Source organism: Sturnira hondurensis, unplaced genomic scaffold, assembly GCF_014824575.4.
Source record: "Sturnira hondurensis isolate 20B ecotype Veracruz unplaced genomic scaffold, ASM1482457v3 Scaffold0004136, whole genome shotgun sequence".
In the NCBI taxonomy this organism is placed as follows: Eukaryota; Metazoa; Chordata; class Mammalia; order Chiroptera; family Phyllostomidae; genus Sturnira; species Sturnira hondurensis.
In genome coordinates this window covers 4612566-4630266 of record NW_028076767.1, presented here as the reverse complement: position 1 = coordinate 4630266, position 17701 = coordinate 4612566, and the positions used below count along the sequence as shown (strand labels likewise).

The 17701-nt window shown below is 36.6% G+C and overlaps 1 protein-coding gene and 1 pseudogene across 2 annotated transcripts in view; both read left to right on the top strand.

The window, feature by feature from the left end:
• BMPR2 (bone morphogenetic protein receptor type 2) overlaps positions 1–17701 on the top strand; it is a 149532-nt gene that overhangs the window by 109402 nt on the left and 22429 nt on the right. For both annotated transcript variants that reach the window (XM_037043586.1, XM_037043585.1), the window contains 5 exons: positions 466–696; positions 1382–1496; positions 6211–6371; positions 7091–7238; positions 17459–17595. In XM_037043586.1, the coding sequence (XP_036899481.1) occupies positions 466–696; positions 1382–1496; positions 6211–6371; positions 7091–7238; positions 17459–17595 (792 nt within the window). The remainder of the gene's footprint in view (positions 1–465; positions 697–1381; positions 1497–6210; positions 6372–7090; positions 7239–17458; positions 17596–17701) is intronic.
• LOC118985813 (casein kinase II subunit alpha'-like) lies at positions 13880–16725 on the top strand (annotated as a pseudogene).

Below are 17701 nucleotides of genomic sequence, written 5' to 3'. Positions count from 1 at the left end.
TAGCTGTGGTTACTCCAAATTCTTTCCTCTTGTTCCTGGGGCCAGAGAGATTGTGGATTTCCTATTGCATTTTTAGCTGCGCTGTACAGAGCTGATTTCAGCCTGTCTTCAGGCTAAAAGCTATAAAGTTGGGTAAATCCTCATATGCTATTCCTTTCTTTTCAGTTTTGACTCCTCTCATAGTCTATTTCTTTTTGTTCATTCTCCAGCACTTTTAGCTTCTTTTTACAATTTTTTTTAGAGTTTATAGTTGCTGTGTTTGGGAGGGCTGGGTCTAGTAGGAGCTTCTTGAGCCATATATTTGAAAAGTTCCATATATTTATTAATTCCTTGATAATGGAGTAATTCAACCTTTAAGCAATAGAGAACTATGGCACACATATACACTTGCACTTTATTTAGTAAATTTGATTGTTCCATTGTGATTGGAATTAATACCTTGCTTTCTTCAAAACAAATTTACAGCTGATTGGCCGGGGTCGATACGGAGCAGTATATAAAGGTTCCTTAGATGAGCGTCCTGTTGCTGTAAAAGTGTTTTCCTTTGCAAACCGTCAGAATTTTATCAATGAGAAGAACATTTACAGAGTGCCTTTGATGGAACATGATAGCATTGCTCGCTTTATAGTTGGAGATGAGAGAGTCACTGCAGATGGACGCATGGAGTATTTGCTTGTGATGGAGTATTATCCCAATGTAAGTTCTTAATAAATACCAACTGGCATTTATATGAACAGTCAGTTATTTAGTAAAGCAGTGCCTGTTTGCACACTGGTTATTACTGAGAGTCTACAGTGAGATAAGGATCTCATACCAGAGTGTGAATTAACTAAGTCACTAAGTAACTTTTTAGTACCCCTCCCATCTAATGCCCCCCACAAGACTTCCCTGATGAATAAAGCGGTGCTTTGACTGACATTCTGGTGCAAGCTCCTTATCCCAGAATGGTTGGTAATAAATAGTTTGTGGAGGAACACCTTGATTAGCACTGATGTACATACTTACAAAAGTCTCCTGTTTTGTGCTTGTAAAACATAATAACAATATAATTTGTATTTGTACTGGGAAGGATACAGTGTAAAGAAAGAGCCTAATGACTCTTTTATTTTCTCTGTCAATTTGAAATTAAAAAAGCATTCAAAACGAAATAACCATAATTTTTAATGTTGAAAAAATAAAAATTTTACATTTAATTTTTTTTCATTTTCTCCTTCACTCTACCCACAGAAATGTCTTACTAACTCCTTCAAGATTCTGAAATGTCATAATTTATTAGATCTTAGTGGAATCCAAACATATGCAAATCCTTTATAAAGCTTCTTATGTCCAAGTATATTAATTCCACTTTTTTTATTTTTGTTGTATTTTTTCCTCTACACAGGGATCTCTATGCAAGTATCTTAGTCTCCATACAAGTGACTGGGTAAGCTCTTGCCGTCTGGCTCATTCTGTGACTAGAGGACTGGCTTATCTTCATACAGAATTACCACGAGGAGGTAAGACAATGAAGAGGAAATGAATGATACTCTTGTAGAATAGGATTAACAAAGAGAAATTTTATTCATATCGTCAAAGTAAAAGCATATATTATGTATAGTGACTTTATTATTAGCCAGCTATTTGAAAGATTTGATATGAGAAATATATTTTAAATCTAATAGGAAGAATAAGGAAAATAACTAAAGACTCTAGAGGAGTTATGGATGCCATTGAGAATTTTTAAAAATATTTTATTTATTTATTTTTAGAGAGAGGGGAAGGGAAGGAGGAAGTATGTGTGGTTGCCTCTCATGTGTCCCCTACTGGGGACCTGGCCTGCAACCCAGGCATGTGCCCTGACTGGGAATTGAACCAGCGACCCTTTGTTTCACAGGCTCGTGCTCAATCCACTGAGCTACACCAGCCAGGGCCCATTGAGAATTTAATTAAAGCTCTGAACACTCTCCCTGCAAAGATGTGTGTATAGGTAATTCTTTTAAGTATGTTCTTGTGATTCTAGGGGCTTTTAAGAACCTTAGAAGTTCATCTGTCAGTCTTGGTTAAGAACTTCTTAACTGGGCTATATTATATTTTCCTTGTATTTATTTTGCTTATTTAAATGAACTGCAGTACATTATCACTTCTTTAGTTTTAACTTCAGATAGATCTTTATTCCATACCTTGGTTGGACTTCAGTATAAAACATAAATGTGTCTTTTTATAAGTCAGTGCTTCGCTGAGCCAGGTTTGGTCAAGTCTATCAGGAGAAAAATAGCAAGCTTCAGTAAGAATAATTTTTTTCTCATGTAAGAATCTAGAGGGAGACAGTCAAAAATTTGGCAGCACCAGGCTCCTGTGTTTCTCCTCCATTATTTATATATGGCTTGTATTTTTAAGGTTACTTTATCGTTCATTATGCTCTATTCTAGTAAGCTGGGAAAAGGAAGGAAAGGAAGAAGGAATTGCCCTCTTCTGCCTCCAGAAGTTTCACTCTTATGTTTATATTTGTTTCCCAGAACTTAGTCTATGCTTAGTTACTACAGTTAGCTATAAGAGATGCTGAGAGTATAGTTTTGTTTTATTTTAGCTGAGTTCATTGCTCAGATAATACTGTGTTCTGTTAGTAACCAGGAAAAGAAGAATGCATGGTGAGGAATCAGTCTTTGCCAGTGTTTCAGAACTATAGGGTTATGTTCCTTATCAGAACTATGGTTTTCTTCAGCTTTTATATACATTTTTGCTAGTTGTTCAGAGCATCTCCTTAATACATTTGCTTTCTCACTTTGTTTCAAGATATCACAGGCACCTCTAAATTAGCTTTGCTGTAAAAATCTACCTTTGTGTTTTCTTAAGCTTTTATGCTTTACAGCATTTTCCTGTCATGCTATAGCCCAGAACATTGTTTTTTCAGTTTCTCTGACCTCAGTAGTGAAGAGGATCCTTAATGTATTAATTTCTTAGACCTTTGTTTCATTGTGTAATAGTGTGGATCATCTTTTCTAGCTTCTGCTTCATATATAAGTAAGTTCTCCTGAATGATTTATCAGTTCATTTTTATCTTGACATCTTGCTTTTCCTGAATAGCAAGATGGTAATAACTGATCATAGTTATTACCTATGTCAGCAACTTGATGCACTCACTCACTTTAGTGCTTTAGCACATTAACCATTTGGACTATGTTTCCTTGCTCTTAAATATTACTATGGCTCCTTTAAAGAGCTGGCTTAGCACAGAACTTAAAATACCATTGTAATCCCCCTTGTCAAGGCTTGCTTAATGCAGCAAGGTTGAAAATGTTGGCTGAAAAAATGATTGCCATCAAATAAGAGTTTTATTTAAATGTAGATCTTACTGTTAAATGTAACTTAATATTTTTACTAGTTTACCCTTTTTAAAATGAGTATACACATATACATGCTATTATAAAAATATGTTTAGTAGCTATTTGAACTTACAGTTTTACAATTTTAAATACAGTCTGAATATTTCAAAACATTTAAAAGGTCATTTCACTTTTTTTCCAGAGAACTCTGTTTATCCCAGTATCTTCAGATACAACACTGCCATTTAGAATAGAGATTTTGTAATAAGGAGTAATGCTATTATTATTTATTCAGCTGTTCCAGAATAAGACGGAATTGAACTTGTTTATTTGTAATTGGTTCTCCCTATGAATATTTTCCTAGTGGTAATATAAAAGGTGACTTATTACCACAAAAAAATCTAATAAAGATCATGTACAGATCACTCAAACCTAACCAGAAAATTACTATTAACTAGTTTATGTATATCTTTCCATGTCCTTTGCATGCTCATTCTCTCTCTCTCTCTCTCTCTCTGAATTTCCACAGAAACTTTTTTCATTCAGATTTTTAAAAATCATAATTAATATTATATCCTCACTTTCCTCTACAATATTTGGTGCAGAGCTACTGCCCAGGGCAAAATCATTGTATATTCTGCTCCTTTCTATGTAACATCCCACCTCCAATAAAAAAGATTGAAAGGAATACTGAGGAGATCTTTAAAGGAAAAAAAGTCTGAAAAGGACAGTCTATAGTTTTAGACTTTGCATTGGTGATAAATTCTGTCTTGTCTCATCCTGTTCCCTCATTTTTAAAAGATTTTATTTATCTTTAGAGGGGAAGGGAAGGAGAGAGGGATAGAAATATTAATGAATGGTTGCCTCTTGTGCGTCCCCTGCGGGGAACTGGCCTGCAACCCAGGCATGTGCCCTGACTGGGAATTGAACCGCGATCGTGTGGTTTGCAGGTCCGCGCTCAATCCACTGAGCTACACCAGCCAGGGCTTTTTTTTTTTTTTTTTTGAAAGAATGTACTACCCAGTCTTCTCCTCTGGCTGTCTCACTGAGCCACTGCATATTCTTCTCATTATTAGCCTGGCTTCCTTATGTGTAAAATCTTTTAGTTTAAGTATTGATTTTGTATTATTATTATACAAACATTTTACGGTGTCTTCATAAATTTTCTCATATAAATATAAGTTTGGCATAAATATATGCCACATATACTTATGTTACTGTTTTATCCAGAGTAAGAAAAGCAGCTTTTTATTTAGGGGTTGAATTGAGCCATGTTAGTACAAGCTTTGAAAGGTGGGTTTAGGAAATGGGAAGGGGAGAAAATGCAAAAGAAATCAGCTCTTTCCCTGGCTGGTGTAGCTCAGTGGATTGAGTGCCAGCCTGGAATCCAGGGGGTTGCCAGTTTGATTCCTGGTTGGGGCACGTGCCTGGATTGCAGGCCAGGTCCCTGGTGGGTGGGGTGGGTGGTGTGTGAGAGGTGACCACACACTGATGTTTCTCTCCCTCTCTTTCTCCCTCCCTTTCCTTCTCTCTCAAAATAAATGAATAAAATCTTTAAAAAAAAGGAAATCAACTCTTAGATAAAGAAACTTGGTAACTGTTTTTTTCTTCCAATTGTGCTGTTGCTTTTTTTTTAATATGAAAGGAATCATCCTCTCTTTAGTTTCATTGTTGATGAAATTGCAGTCTAATAATTGTTAATGAGAATAATAAATATAAATACTGAGTCTATCTGTGTTTCAATATAAACACTCAATAAATCTAACTTTGTTTGGATTGCTGTATTTCTTTGTATAACTAGTGAGTTACTTTAAAATTTAGAAATTGTGCTATATAATTTTCTTTCATTTTAAGAGCTATGGCTCTAATGTAAGATTTATATCAAATTTCCTTATAGAGAGGAAAAAATTATGTGGTGTTTTTTATGAGAGGGGCTTAGGTTAGATACATTCTTTTAGTCAGCAAGCATTTTCTCTGTGTTGACCCTTTTGAATTCAGGAAAAATATGTTTTTTCTGCCTTAATGGAACATACAGTCTACTGATAAACAAGTAATAGAATAAGCATAATAGTGCTTTACTTCTCTGTAAAGTCAGAAAACAGGTTTTCATATCTTGATGAGAAATAGCAGCCCCATCATTTGTTTTCCCAGTCTGTTGTAAAACTATTTCTAGTTTGATTTGAAGAGCTGAGGTAGGCTTAAGGACATGGCTGCACGTCAGGGCAGAACTGGGATGTTCTGTCACAGGTTGATCTGTTAAGTCATAGGAGAAAAGTGTAAGGGACACACAAATTTTGGAGGCCTGTCAGTTTTTTTTATTGACACTGTTTCAGGTACATTGACTTTTTGTTGTTGTTTGTACCAAATATTCCTTTCTCTGTTGCCTTCTTTGGCTACCATAAAATGAAGAGAAAATAACAAGTGTGTGCTAAAATTAGAAGCAACAGCATGTTGGCTATTAGTTGCAACTGAAGTTTAAAGCTTAATTAATTAGACATACAACAGGAGTTATGTTATAAAATATAGTAAAAATAGTGATGTTGTGAGTTGAAATTGACTTCTTATGTCCTTTTTATAAAAGATTTTATTTATTTATCGTTAGAGAGGAAGGGAAGGAGAGAAATATCAATGTATGGTTGCTTCTCGTGAGTCCCCTGCTGGGAACTGGCCTGCAACCCAGGCATGTGCCCTGACCGGGAATCGAACCGCCATTGTGTGGTTTGCAGGCCCGAGCTCAATCCACTGAGCTATACCAGCCAGGGCTTCTTAGCCCTTTTTTATTAGAAAATTAATAGGTAGAAAATTAACATTATCTTTTATATTTATGTGGTAGTCCAATAAAGGGTCCTCACTTAATATCCAATAGTGCTCTTTAAGCATTAATAAACATTTGAAATTATTCAAACAGATCATTATAAACCTGCAATTTCCCATCGAGATTTAAACAGCAGAAATGTTCTGGTGAAAAATGATGGAACCTGTGTTATTAGTGACTTTGGGTTGTCCATGAGGCTGACTGGAAATAGACTGGTGCGCCCAGGGGAAGAAGATAATGCAGCCATAAGTGAGGTGAGTTTATACAAAAGGTATTACACTTTGGTCATTCTTTGAAAACATAATGAATTGCATTTAAGAATTCACTAACTACTCAGGATAATTATTTTAGATACTAACAGTCATAGTTGGTATGTAGCTTAATATGCCAGTTGTAGCATATTAAGAATTACAAAATTAAAACGACACTACATTAAGTTCATCAATTCATTACAGAAGTCCACTGGCATTCCACCTCATTTTTGATAAGCATTAGAAGGAATTTTTTGTAGGAATTGATTTTTGGAGCAAGGGTTAAAATTATCAGGGTGAAATAGGACAGTTACTTTCTATTACTATTACAACATAGAAGATTTTTTTCTGACCTTTTTTTGAGTTCACATACCAACATCTATACATATATTACATTTCATGTTTTGTGAAATTTTAAAAAATATTAAATAGTGTACACATTGTTTTGTAGTTTTCTCACTGTGTCTTACAGGTTTTTACATACTGATTGGATAGGAAGATCTAGATCATTCTTTTTGACTGATTCTGTTCAATAGGATACTTATCACAGTTCATTCAAGAAGGACATTTTATAGATTGAAAAATCAGGTATAGACAGTTTCAGTGACATGGGTAGGGTCAAGTAACTTATCATTGACATTGTTGGTATGAAATTTATATATAGCTTCTGTCTAACATATGCCTTTCATTCTGTTTCTTAAAAAAATTGCTCTAAAAATCAGGTTGGCACAATCAGATATATGGCACCGGAAGTTCTAGAAGGAGCTGTGAACCTGAGGGACTGTGAATCAGCTTTGAAACAAGTAGACATGTATGCTCTTGGACTAATCTATTGGGAGATATTTATGAGATGCACAGACCTCTTCCCAGGTAACAGATGTCCTGTCAAAAGTTGATACATGAATTTGAAGTGAAGTAGTTGTATCTTCTTTTTCTGTCTATATTAAGTCAACTTTTGTTTTTACTTTCATTTAAACTTTTAGTTTATTGCCATCTAGTGTTCAGAAACATTATTACCCAGAAGAAAAACTTTTGAAAAGGATTCCATGTTTGCATCTGAGTGCAATTTCATTAATTGCTTATAATAACTTATCTAATTGTGTTTAGTTTGGTCTCTGATTGCTTTAGCAGTCATTGTTTCCCTTATGCACCCTCTGAGCATTTGAAAACCTACACTTACATTGTGTACTGAATTGACCCAATAAGGAATTAGAAGCAATGAGTATTCCAATGAATAACTCTTCCTATCCTTTTCCTTCCTTTCCTTTCCTTTCCTCTCCTCTCCTCTCCTTTCCTCTTTTCTCTCTCCTTCCTTCCTCCCTCCCTCCCTCCCTTCCTCCCTTCCTTCCTTCCTTCCTTCTCTCTCTCTCTCTTTCTCTTTCTTTCTCTCTTTTCTCTCTCCCTCCCTCTCTTCTTTCCTTCCTTCTTTTCCTCCCTTCTCTCTTGTTGCCTTCCTGCCTTTCTTCCTTCCTTTCAATGAAAGAACATTCATTTGACATAAATGCTTTTTTGAGACTTATTTGAAACAACCAAATGAGTATATAATTTTTCTCGTTTTGTTAGGACTTTTTACATCACTATCATAATTGTCATATAGAAACATTACCAGTATGTGCATTGCATTTTTCTAGATGGTACAGAAAATGATTTGATATTTATGGTCTCTATTTTATAGGAAAAACACTATTAAAAGTATCAAAAAGAGAAAAGCTGTCAAACCAACATTGAACAAATTTATGAAATGGAATTATTTAATAAAAACAGAAATTAGTAGTGGGGTTGAATTTTTTGCTTTTAAAACAGTAAGACTGTAACACTAGTTTATAATTCTAAAATACAGTGAAATAAAATAATTATTTAGGTTAACTATAGGTCTTACTTAGAAGTACATTTTCAATACAGAGTACTCAGTTGAGGTGTTTTTCTGCAAATAGCAGGAACTGTAGTAGAATCTCAGTAGTATTGGAATTTTGAAACTTTTTATTTATATTATTCGAATTTAGGTGATAGATGTTTTTAAAATATTCGAATCCAGATTGTTGTTTTTTAGAAGTATGTCTGACTAAAATGATTCTTATAGTCATAGCATTAGTACAGTGATATCAATGATATTTTTAAACTACTACATTCAAAGAATATAGTTTTGGGTTTGATAAATAATAAAGAACAATACTCAGCGTTTGAAAGGGAAAGGAAATTAAATCTTGGAAGAGTTGTAATAGAACTAGAAGGAATTTTTTAAAGGAAATAGGGGATTATTTAATAATACAGAGTTTCAGTTTGGAAAGATGAAAAATGTTCTGGAAATTAATGGTGGTGATGCTTACATAATATCATGAATATTCTTAGTGCCATCGAACTGTACACTTGAAGATGGTTAGAATGGTAAATCTTATATTATATATATATTTAACCACAATGAATAATAAAAGTAAAGGAAAAAGAAGAGTTGCATTAATCTTGGAATCAAGATTAATTGATTAATTATTAAATATTAATTTATTATTATTAATAATCAAGATTATTTCCTATATAATCTTGGAAATGGAAATGAGGAAGAAGATGTACATGTGAGAAAAATGTAGAGAAGGAAACTGGTTTTGATTAGCAATTGGAAGAAAGTTTAAGGAATTGAGAAATATTCAGAGATTTGAGAAACAGTGAGCGTGGCAACCAGGAACTTAGCAAAAAATACCAGTTTACACTGGAAATAGGAGTTAATTATGAAGACTTTTGGGTGAGGTATTGGTAGACAACTGGAGATAATTTTTAAAAGAATAAAGAGGAGCCCTGGCTGGGTGGCTCAGCTGGTTGGAACGTCATCCCATATACCAAAAGGTTGCAGGTTTGATCCCCAGATAGGACACAGACCTTGGTTGTGGATTCAGTCCTTGGTCAGGCCCATGTGAGAAGCAACTGTTCCACGTTTCTCTCTCTGAAATCATTGAAAATATCCTCAGATGAGGGTTAAAAAATAAATAAAGAGCTAAGATTAAAATTATTTGTTGGGAATTGTCTACATGCAAATGGTAATTGAGAATCTATGATTGGATACACTCCCCTAGGAGAACACATGGAGACAGAGGAAAGACTGTTGAATAAAGACTGAATGTTAGCAGACTTCCCTGCCAAATAGGTTAGTTACAAAGCCAAATGGTCAGAAAAATAGTGAGAAAACTGAGAAATTATAGTATCTGGGAAGTCAGTATTAGAAAGTATTAAGAACTAAGATTTGATGGGAATATGTATAATTGAAAGGACATAGAATTGACCAACAATCTTTGAATTTGAATCAAAGGAGGTCACTACTATTCTTAGAGGAGTTTCTGTAGAATAGAGAAGACAAAGATTACAGAGTATAGGAGGGAAACATATTAAGAAAGCACAGGCAGAGATTACAGGGCACTCAAAAATTTTAACAATGAAATAGGGGGAAGTTGAAAAAAAAGGATTCCACAAATATGTTAATAAGCCTAAAAATAGCATATAATAATAAAAATTTTGGAAAACATTTTTAAAACTAATATGTAATACCTCCAAATGCAGTACATGTTTTATTAATAAATGGGAACACTGTAGGCTGACTCTCTGTAAAATATTAGCAATTTAAGTGAATTAGGTATTTCTTTTACAAAGGAAGAATGAAATGCTACAAAGATCATATAAAGGGCTGAGAAGGAAGGAAGGGGAAAAAAGGCAAGAGAAAGAAAAAGGAAGAAAGAAAACAAGTATAATTTAAGAAAGGGACAAAAATTCCTAATGCTTCCTTGGAGGAATAATTATTCCTTAGAGACATAATTAACAAGTAGCAATGAAGTGAGAAGCATGGGATGGCATCTGATAGTTTTAGATATTTTATCTATTTTAGACAGTTTGAAAGAAAGTGGGATTATAAAAATTCCTTTGAATAATTCAGTAATTATCAAGTTTTAAAGAAATCCAGTAAGACACTCCATGATAATTCTTTCATGATAATGTTGTCATTAACATTCATCTTTGTGTTTCCAGTGCCTAATAGAAATTAGCTCTAAACAAGCATCTATGCAACAATTAGATTTAGAACCATGAAAATTTAGTAGAAATTTAATAATTCTTAATGTTATTCAAATCAGAAAACAAGATTTTTCATCAATTTCATTTAGCAAGTTTTCTCATTATAATTTAGACCTGATTAAAACAAATAAGTAAAATTGTGACCTTTAACTTATTTTACTAAACCAGCATTTGGAGGAAAAAAACTAATCACACTTGAAAGGTATTATGTGGGTTCTGTATATGTGTCAAAAAGACACGAGATAAACTAGTAACTAAGAGTTCACAGATGGTGTGGGTTGAGGTTTTATCATATGAGATTTCAAGAAAGTGATATACGAACTGGCAAGATTAAATCCTTTAGTTTTTTCTGTCAAGTTTAATGTTGACAGTTATTGATCAAAAATAAATATCTGCCCTGGCTGGTGTAGCTCAGTGGATTGAGCACAGGCCTGTGAATCAAAGGGTCGCCAGTTCAATGCCCAGTCAGGGCACATGCCTGGGTTGCAGGCCAGGTCCCCATTAAGGGACATGTAAGAGACAACCACACATTGATGTTTCTCTCCCACTCTTTCTCCTCCCATCCCCTCTCTCTAAAAATAAATAAAATATTTTTAAAAATAAATAAATATCTGCTTAAATGTTTACAGTATGTAAATTTATCACTTATATTTATAGATAGTGCAATATTCCAGAATAATTTGGGTTGCTGCACAGATTACAGAATTAGTCTTTGTAAATCTTTTTTAATACTGGTGGAGGACAAGTATTTATATGTTCTTTTGAATATTCTAAATGAAACATAAAACTTAAGTTACATGTTTCATACTATATTTTCTTTCTCAGTCATTAACTTTTGTATTATCTCCTTGTGAGTAACAAGGGTGGACATTGCCATATTGCTGAGGTGATAACTGAAACATAGAAGAGTTAAAAATTACTTTTCTGAGGTAGAGAGAGGAAGCTAAGATTAGGACCTAAGTGCTTATTATTGAGTTCTTCCTTGTAATTTATCCTGTCATTTTAATAGAGTGGCAGAAGGGGTAAGGAAAAGAAAGATCTCTATTTTTCCTAATTTTTTTGCCAAAATATTTACTAGACTATTGGTTTTCTAAGAAGACCCAAAAGTTTTCTCTGTGGCTCAATATGTTATTAAGTTTAATTTGATCACATTCTATAAAAATGATAAGCCTCTCATTTTAAGCCTCTGATTGTGCTTGTTGGTGATCAACAGGGTTATTAAACAGTGGTGGAATAGTTAATAATACGTAAAAATCCTTGATGTAGATATTGCTTGCTAAGAGGAAATTCTTTTTTTTTTAAATATTTTATTTATTTATCTTTAGATGGGAAGGGAAGGAGAGAGGGAGAGAAACATCAATGTATGGTTGCCTTTCATGCGTCCCCTGCTGGGAGTTGGCCTGCAGGGAACTGGCCTGCAACCCAGGCATGTGCCCTGACTGGGAATCGAACCGCGATCGTCAGGTTCGCAGGTCCGCGCTCAATCCACTGAGCTACACCAGCCAGGGCGAGGAAATTCTTTAAAAATCAGTATATTGACTTGTCTGTCAAATGGCCATTATCATTAAAATTTTTGTGACATTTGATACAATCCGGCAGTATTATAACAAAAATGATGTGATTAGATGTGATGATCATAAAACCCTCCAAGTTATGTTTGATTCTATAGACATCTTTGTTGCACTAGATCTGGACATCTCATATTCATTGCTCTTGGTCCCTGTGTGGGATAAAAGATCAAGCATATTTTTAAATATTAAGTGTACAAGGTCTATCCAGAGGGTATCCAGCTATGGAATATGGAAAATAGATACATTTATTAAAGAAGCTACAAGATAGCTACAAGATACCAGAAACACTGTACATAGGAGAATGACACCTAAGACCCCTTCAAAGTAGGCACCTGGGACCTCACACAGTTCTCCCATTTGCCATCAGCTGCCCCGTCATATTTTCCTGAATCTCATTGATGGTCTGATAACTCTTCCCTTTCAAAGGTGATTTTAATTTTGGGAAAAGCCAGAAGTCACAGGGCACCAAATCTGGGCTTTAGGGCAAATGAGTCACCTGGGTGATTTGATGTTTCAATAAAAAACTCTGCATGAGACATGATACATGAGCAGGTGTGTTGTTGTAACGAAGCTGCCAATCTCCAGTTGCCTATAGTTACAGCCTTCTGAACCATCTGAATGGTTTCAGCAGAGGAATGTTCAAGCTTAATACAAAATTTGATGAAAACTCATTTCTCTACTTGCTCAGTCATCTTGAATGTGATGACCACAGAGTATGCACATTCACTGAACAGTGTCTACTGCCTCTAGTGACTAGTACAGTGAAGTCGTCATTGTTAATGAATGCACATTCCAGTGCACTCTCTTTGGCTGCCAGTTGACATCGATGTCTCACAAACCATTTTCATTATATTAACAATGACTGGGCTTCCAGTCAAGGTAGTGGCATTGGCAGACGTGGCTTACCTCTTTGCACAACCACATCAAAATCACAACTAAAATACAGAACAACCATCACTTATAACCATCAGAAATTGAGTTGAATGGAAGTCTGACAACTATGGAATTAAAGAAACCATATCCATTGAGATTGATAGGAGGGATGTAGTCATGGAACAGATTGGTCTCTCACCCATGTGTGGTGGATAAAAATTCAGGAAGGATATCTCATGAGCAAGGAGTCCCAACCCCACATCAGGCTGTAAGCCCAGGGTTCCAGTGCCAGTAAGGTAAGTCCCCACAGCTTCTGGTTTCAAAAACCAGTGAGGATTGAGTCAGTGGAAGAAACTTCTTGGGCCCCAAGCAGTTCCTCTTAAAGAACCCACACATGGACTCACCTACTCAGGAACTCACTCTCTCTGACCTCTAGCGCCAGGGTGGCAGCTTGAAGGGCACTAGCGGCATACTGGGAAAGGCTGAAGTGTCTGGCATCAGGGTGACAAGAGGCCATTGTCCCTTTTCTGAGCCCCTGTTCTCCCTACAGAGCCACAGAGCCAGCAGACTGGTGCCATATCTGAGACTCCATCAACCTGGCCAACACTGTTTGACCTGCCTTGGAGATTCCCAGAGACTCCACCCCACCCAATTTGTGGACCCACACAAGCTGCTTTTCCATGTGAATAAATAATCTTGACTCCTGCTTCACAACTTCCTAAATTCTATCAGACAAGCCACAGCTGGACTCAGTGAGCTCTAAGCTGGGCACTAACAGTGGCCAGATTAGTTTCACAGCTTATCTTTGCCTGGGAAACTCCAAGCCCAGTATGAGTAGCAACTTTTTCAGATTGCTTTAGAGCTCAGGAAGTGTGGTCCTGGGCAAAACATAGGTGGGAGCTGACCTTGGCCTGCATCACTCGGGAAACCCCAGAGGTTGCACACCCATGGGCAGCTACAGACCACATAAGAGAACCACCACCCTGCCCTTGCACAGCTGATCCTCCACAGAGGATGGAGATTGGTGGTCAGTATCCAATCCTTGCAACAGACTGGCTTGGGTAAATCCCAGCTACAAGAGGAGGGTGGACTCAGTCCACATGAAGAGTGTACCTTGAATACCCAGCTTGAGTGATAGGGGAGCTGTGCCACTGGACCCTGCAGGACACCTACTACATTAGACCACTCTACCAAGACACAGAGTCAAAGCAGCTCTACCTAATACATAGAAGCAAACACAGGAAGGCTTCGAAAACAAGGAGACAAAGAAACATGGTCCAAATGAAAGAACAGTTCAAAACTCCAGGAAAAAAGAGCTAAACAAAATGGAAATAAGCAATCTATCAGATACAGAGTTTGAAACACTGGTTATAAGAATGCTCAAGAAACTTAATAAGGACCTCAACAGCATAAAAAAGATCCAGTCAGAAACAAAGAATTCACTAATTGAAATAAAAAGCAATCTACAGGAAAACAACAGTAGAATGGGTGAAGCCATGAATCAAATCAATGATATGGAACATAAGGAAGTGAAAAACAACCAATTGAAACAAGAAGAAAAAAGAATCCAAAAAAATGAAGGGAGTATAAGCAGCCTCTGGGACAACTTGAAGAGGTCCAACATTTGCATCATTGCCAGAAGGAGAAGAGAAAGAGCAAAAAATTGGAAATCTGTTTGAAAAAATAATGAAAGAAAACTTCCCTAATTTGGTGAAGGAAATACACATGCAAGTCCAGGAAGCACAGAGTCCCGATCAAGTTGGACCCTAAGAGGCCCACTGCAAGACACATCATAATTAAAATGCCAAGGGTTAAAGATAAAGAGAGAATCTTACAAGAAGCAAGAGAAAAGCAGAAAGTTACCTATAAAGGAGTTCCCATAAGGCTGTCAGCTGATTTCTCAAAAGAAACTCTACAGGCAAGACGGGGCTGGGAAGAAGTATTCAAAGTCATGAAGTCCAAAGACCTACATCCAGGATTACTCTATCCAAGCAAAGCTGTCATTTAGAATGGAAGGTCAGCCCTGGCTGGCGTGGCTTAGTGGATTGAGTACTGGCCTGTGAACTGAAAGTTCGCCAGTTAGATTCCTGGTCAGGGCACATGCCTGGGTTGTGGGACCAGGTCCTCAGTTGGGGGCATGTGAGAGGCAACCATGTATCTCTTGCACATTGCTGTTTCTCTCCCTTTCTACCTTCTCTAAAAGTAAATAAATAAAATCTTTAAAAAAAAACTAGAATGGAAGGGCAAATAAAGTGTTTCCCAGACAAGTTAAAGCAAAAGGAATTAATCATCACCAAGCCATTATTACATGAAATGTTAAAGGGCCTTATTTAAGAAAAAGAAGTGGATCAAAACTGTGAACATTTATGACAACAGCCCAGCCAGTGGCCTCAGCTGCCATCACCACCTGACTCCTCCTCCTCCTCCTCTGGCTCCCAGTGGTGCCCCTGGTTTTGCCTGCCTTGCCCAGTGCAGCTACAGATAGCAGGGCCTGGGTCTACACCAAGGTAAATAGCTGAGGAGCCACGAGTACTGAGACTATGAGGCTCATGTCCTAGGCTGGGTTAATCAAGGTGATTACCAACTGGTTCAAAAACTTGGTTGGAGAAAGTATAACAAAGTATTTGAAACCATTAACATCACCAACAATGAGAGAGTGGTTGTAAAAATTCTCAAGCCAGTGAAGAAAAAGAAAATTAAGCTAGAGGTTAAGATTCTGGAGAACCTTTATTCTGGAACAAACTTCATTAAACTGATTGACACTGTGAAGGAAACTGTGTTAAAGATACCAGTTTTGGTATTCGAATATATCAATAATTCAGATTTTAAGCAACTTGACCAGATCCTGATGGATTTTGATACTCAGTTTTGTATGTACAGATTATTTAAAGCTCTAGATTACTGCCATAGCAAGGGAATCATCATGCACAGGGATGTGAAACTTCAGAATGTCATGATAGATCACCAACAGAAAAAGTTGCGTCTGGGGTCTTTCAGAGTTCACCCATCCTGCTCAGGAGTACAGTGTTCTTGTGGCCTCCAGGTACTTCAAGGAACCAAGCTCCTTGTGGACTACCAGGTGTATGATTGTAGCTTGGACGTGTGGAGTTTGGTCTGTATGTTAGCGAGCATGATCTTTCAAAAGGAATCCTTCTTTCACAGACAGGACAACTGCAACCAGCTTGTTCACGTTGTGAAGGTTCTGGGTACAGATGAGCTGTATGGGTAACTGAAGAAGTATCACCTAGACCTAGATCTGCACTTCCAACGAATATCCTGGGACAACATTCACAGAAACGCTGGGAGAATTTTATCTATAGTGAGAACATGTACCTCATTAGCCCTGAGGCCCTAGATCTCCTGGACAAACTTTTGCGATACAGCCACTGACAGATACTGACTGCCAAAGAGGCCTTGGAGCACTCATAGCTCTACCCTGTGGTGAAGGAGCTGGCCCAGCGCTATGTGGATAATGCTGTACTTTCCAGTGGTCTCATGGCGGCCCAGTGGAGACTGGAAAGTGACAGGTAGTGCAGTATTGATGCTTGACAATAAAACCAACCAACCAAACACAAATCTTTAAGGAAAACTGCAGTGTGGTAAAAAGAAATTCTAGCCCTGGCTAGTGTGGTTCAGTGGATTGACTGCTGGCCTGGGAAACAAGGTATTCATTTGGGAGCAAACCACAGCAGTCACTCTCAAGAGTCACCTTTGATGTCAGCAGTCATCTCTTTAAATCTTCTGATGCCATGAAGAGGTCCATCTGTCTCATCAAAAGTTAGATGCTAAGTGTATAACTTGGAGCTCACCGTGACCTTTGTTATTTTGCCTAACCATAAAATCTTGTTGCTAAATAAATAAATAAAATGTTAACAAACTCACAGCTATCAACAACTGAATCGAAAAAATAAAAACAAAAGCAAAAACAGACTAAGCAAACAACCAGATCAGGGACGGAATCATAGGTATGGGGATCATTTGGAGGGCTATCAGCTGGGAGGGGGAAGTGGGAGAAAGAGGGCAGTGGTGCAGGGATCAAGAAGCATAATTGGTAGGAACAAAATAGATAAGGGGGTGTTAAGAATAGTATAGGAGAGGGAAAAGCCAAATAACTTTTAACATGCCTGACCCATGGACATGAACTAAGGGTAGGGCATTGCTGGAGGAAAGGTAGGTACTGGGTAGAGGGGGTGGAAAGGGAAAAATTGGGACAACTGTAACAGCATAATCAATAAAACATACTTAAATTTTTTAAAAAATGGCTGGAATTTTTCTGGACAGACACTCTATATATAAAATCTGTTCCCTTCAAATTTAGTAATGCTAGAAACCACATAAAATAGCTTTTCATCATCGAAACTATTTAACTTATCAAAAATAGTTTATCAAACAAAGACTATTCTAATTAAAACATTTACTATTAATACATTATACCCACAAAGGGTCTCTTTAGGATTTCTAAATATGCCTGAAAGAGTTTTAAAAATTTGTGACACAGTTTCTTTGCTTGGGTAGTATCAGAAATACTCCCATTATTCTATCATTTTATAATAATTGGAAATTTTACTCCATCCTTTAAAAAAAAATTTACAGGTGAATCTGTACCAGAATACCAGATGGCTTTTCAGACAGAAGTTGGAAACCATCCCACATTTGAAGATATGCAGGTTCTGGTGTCTAGAGAAAAACAGAGACCCAAGTTCCCAGAAGCTTGGAAAGAAAACAGCCTGGTAAGAAGAAACTAAATTATTAAAAAGACAACTTATGATTGAGTGTGTTTTAATGTTATTTGAAGCAAAAGCACTATTAATAGTGTTAATTGTTTTTAGAGTTGTC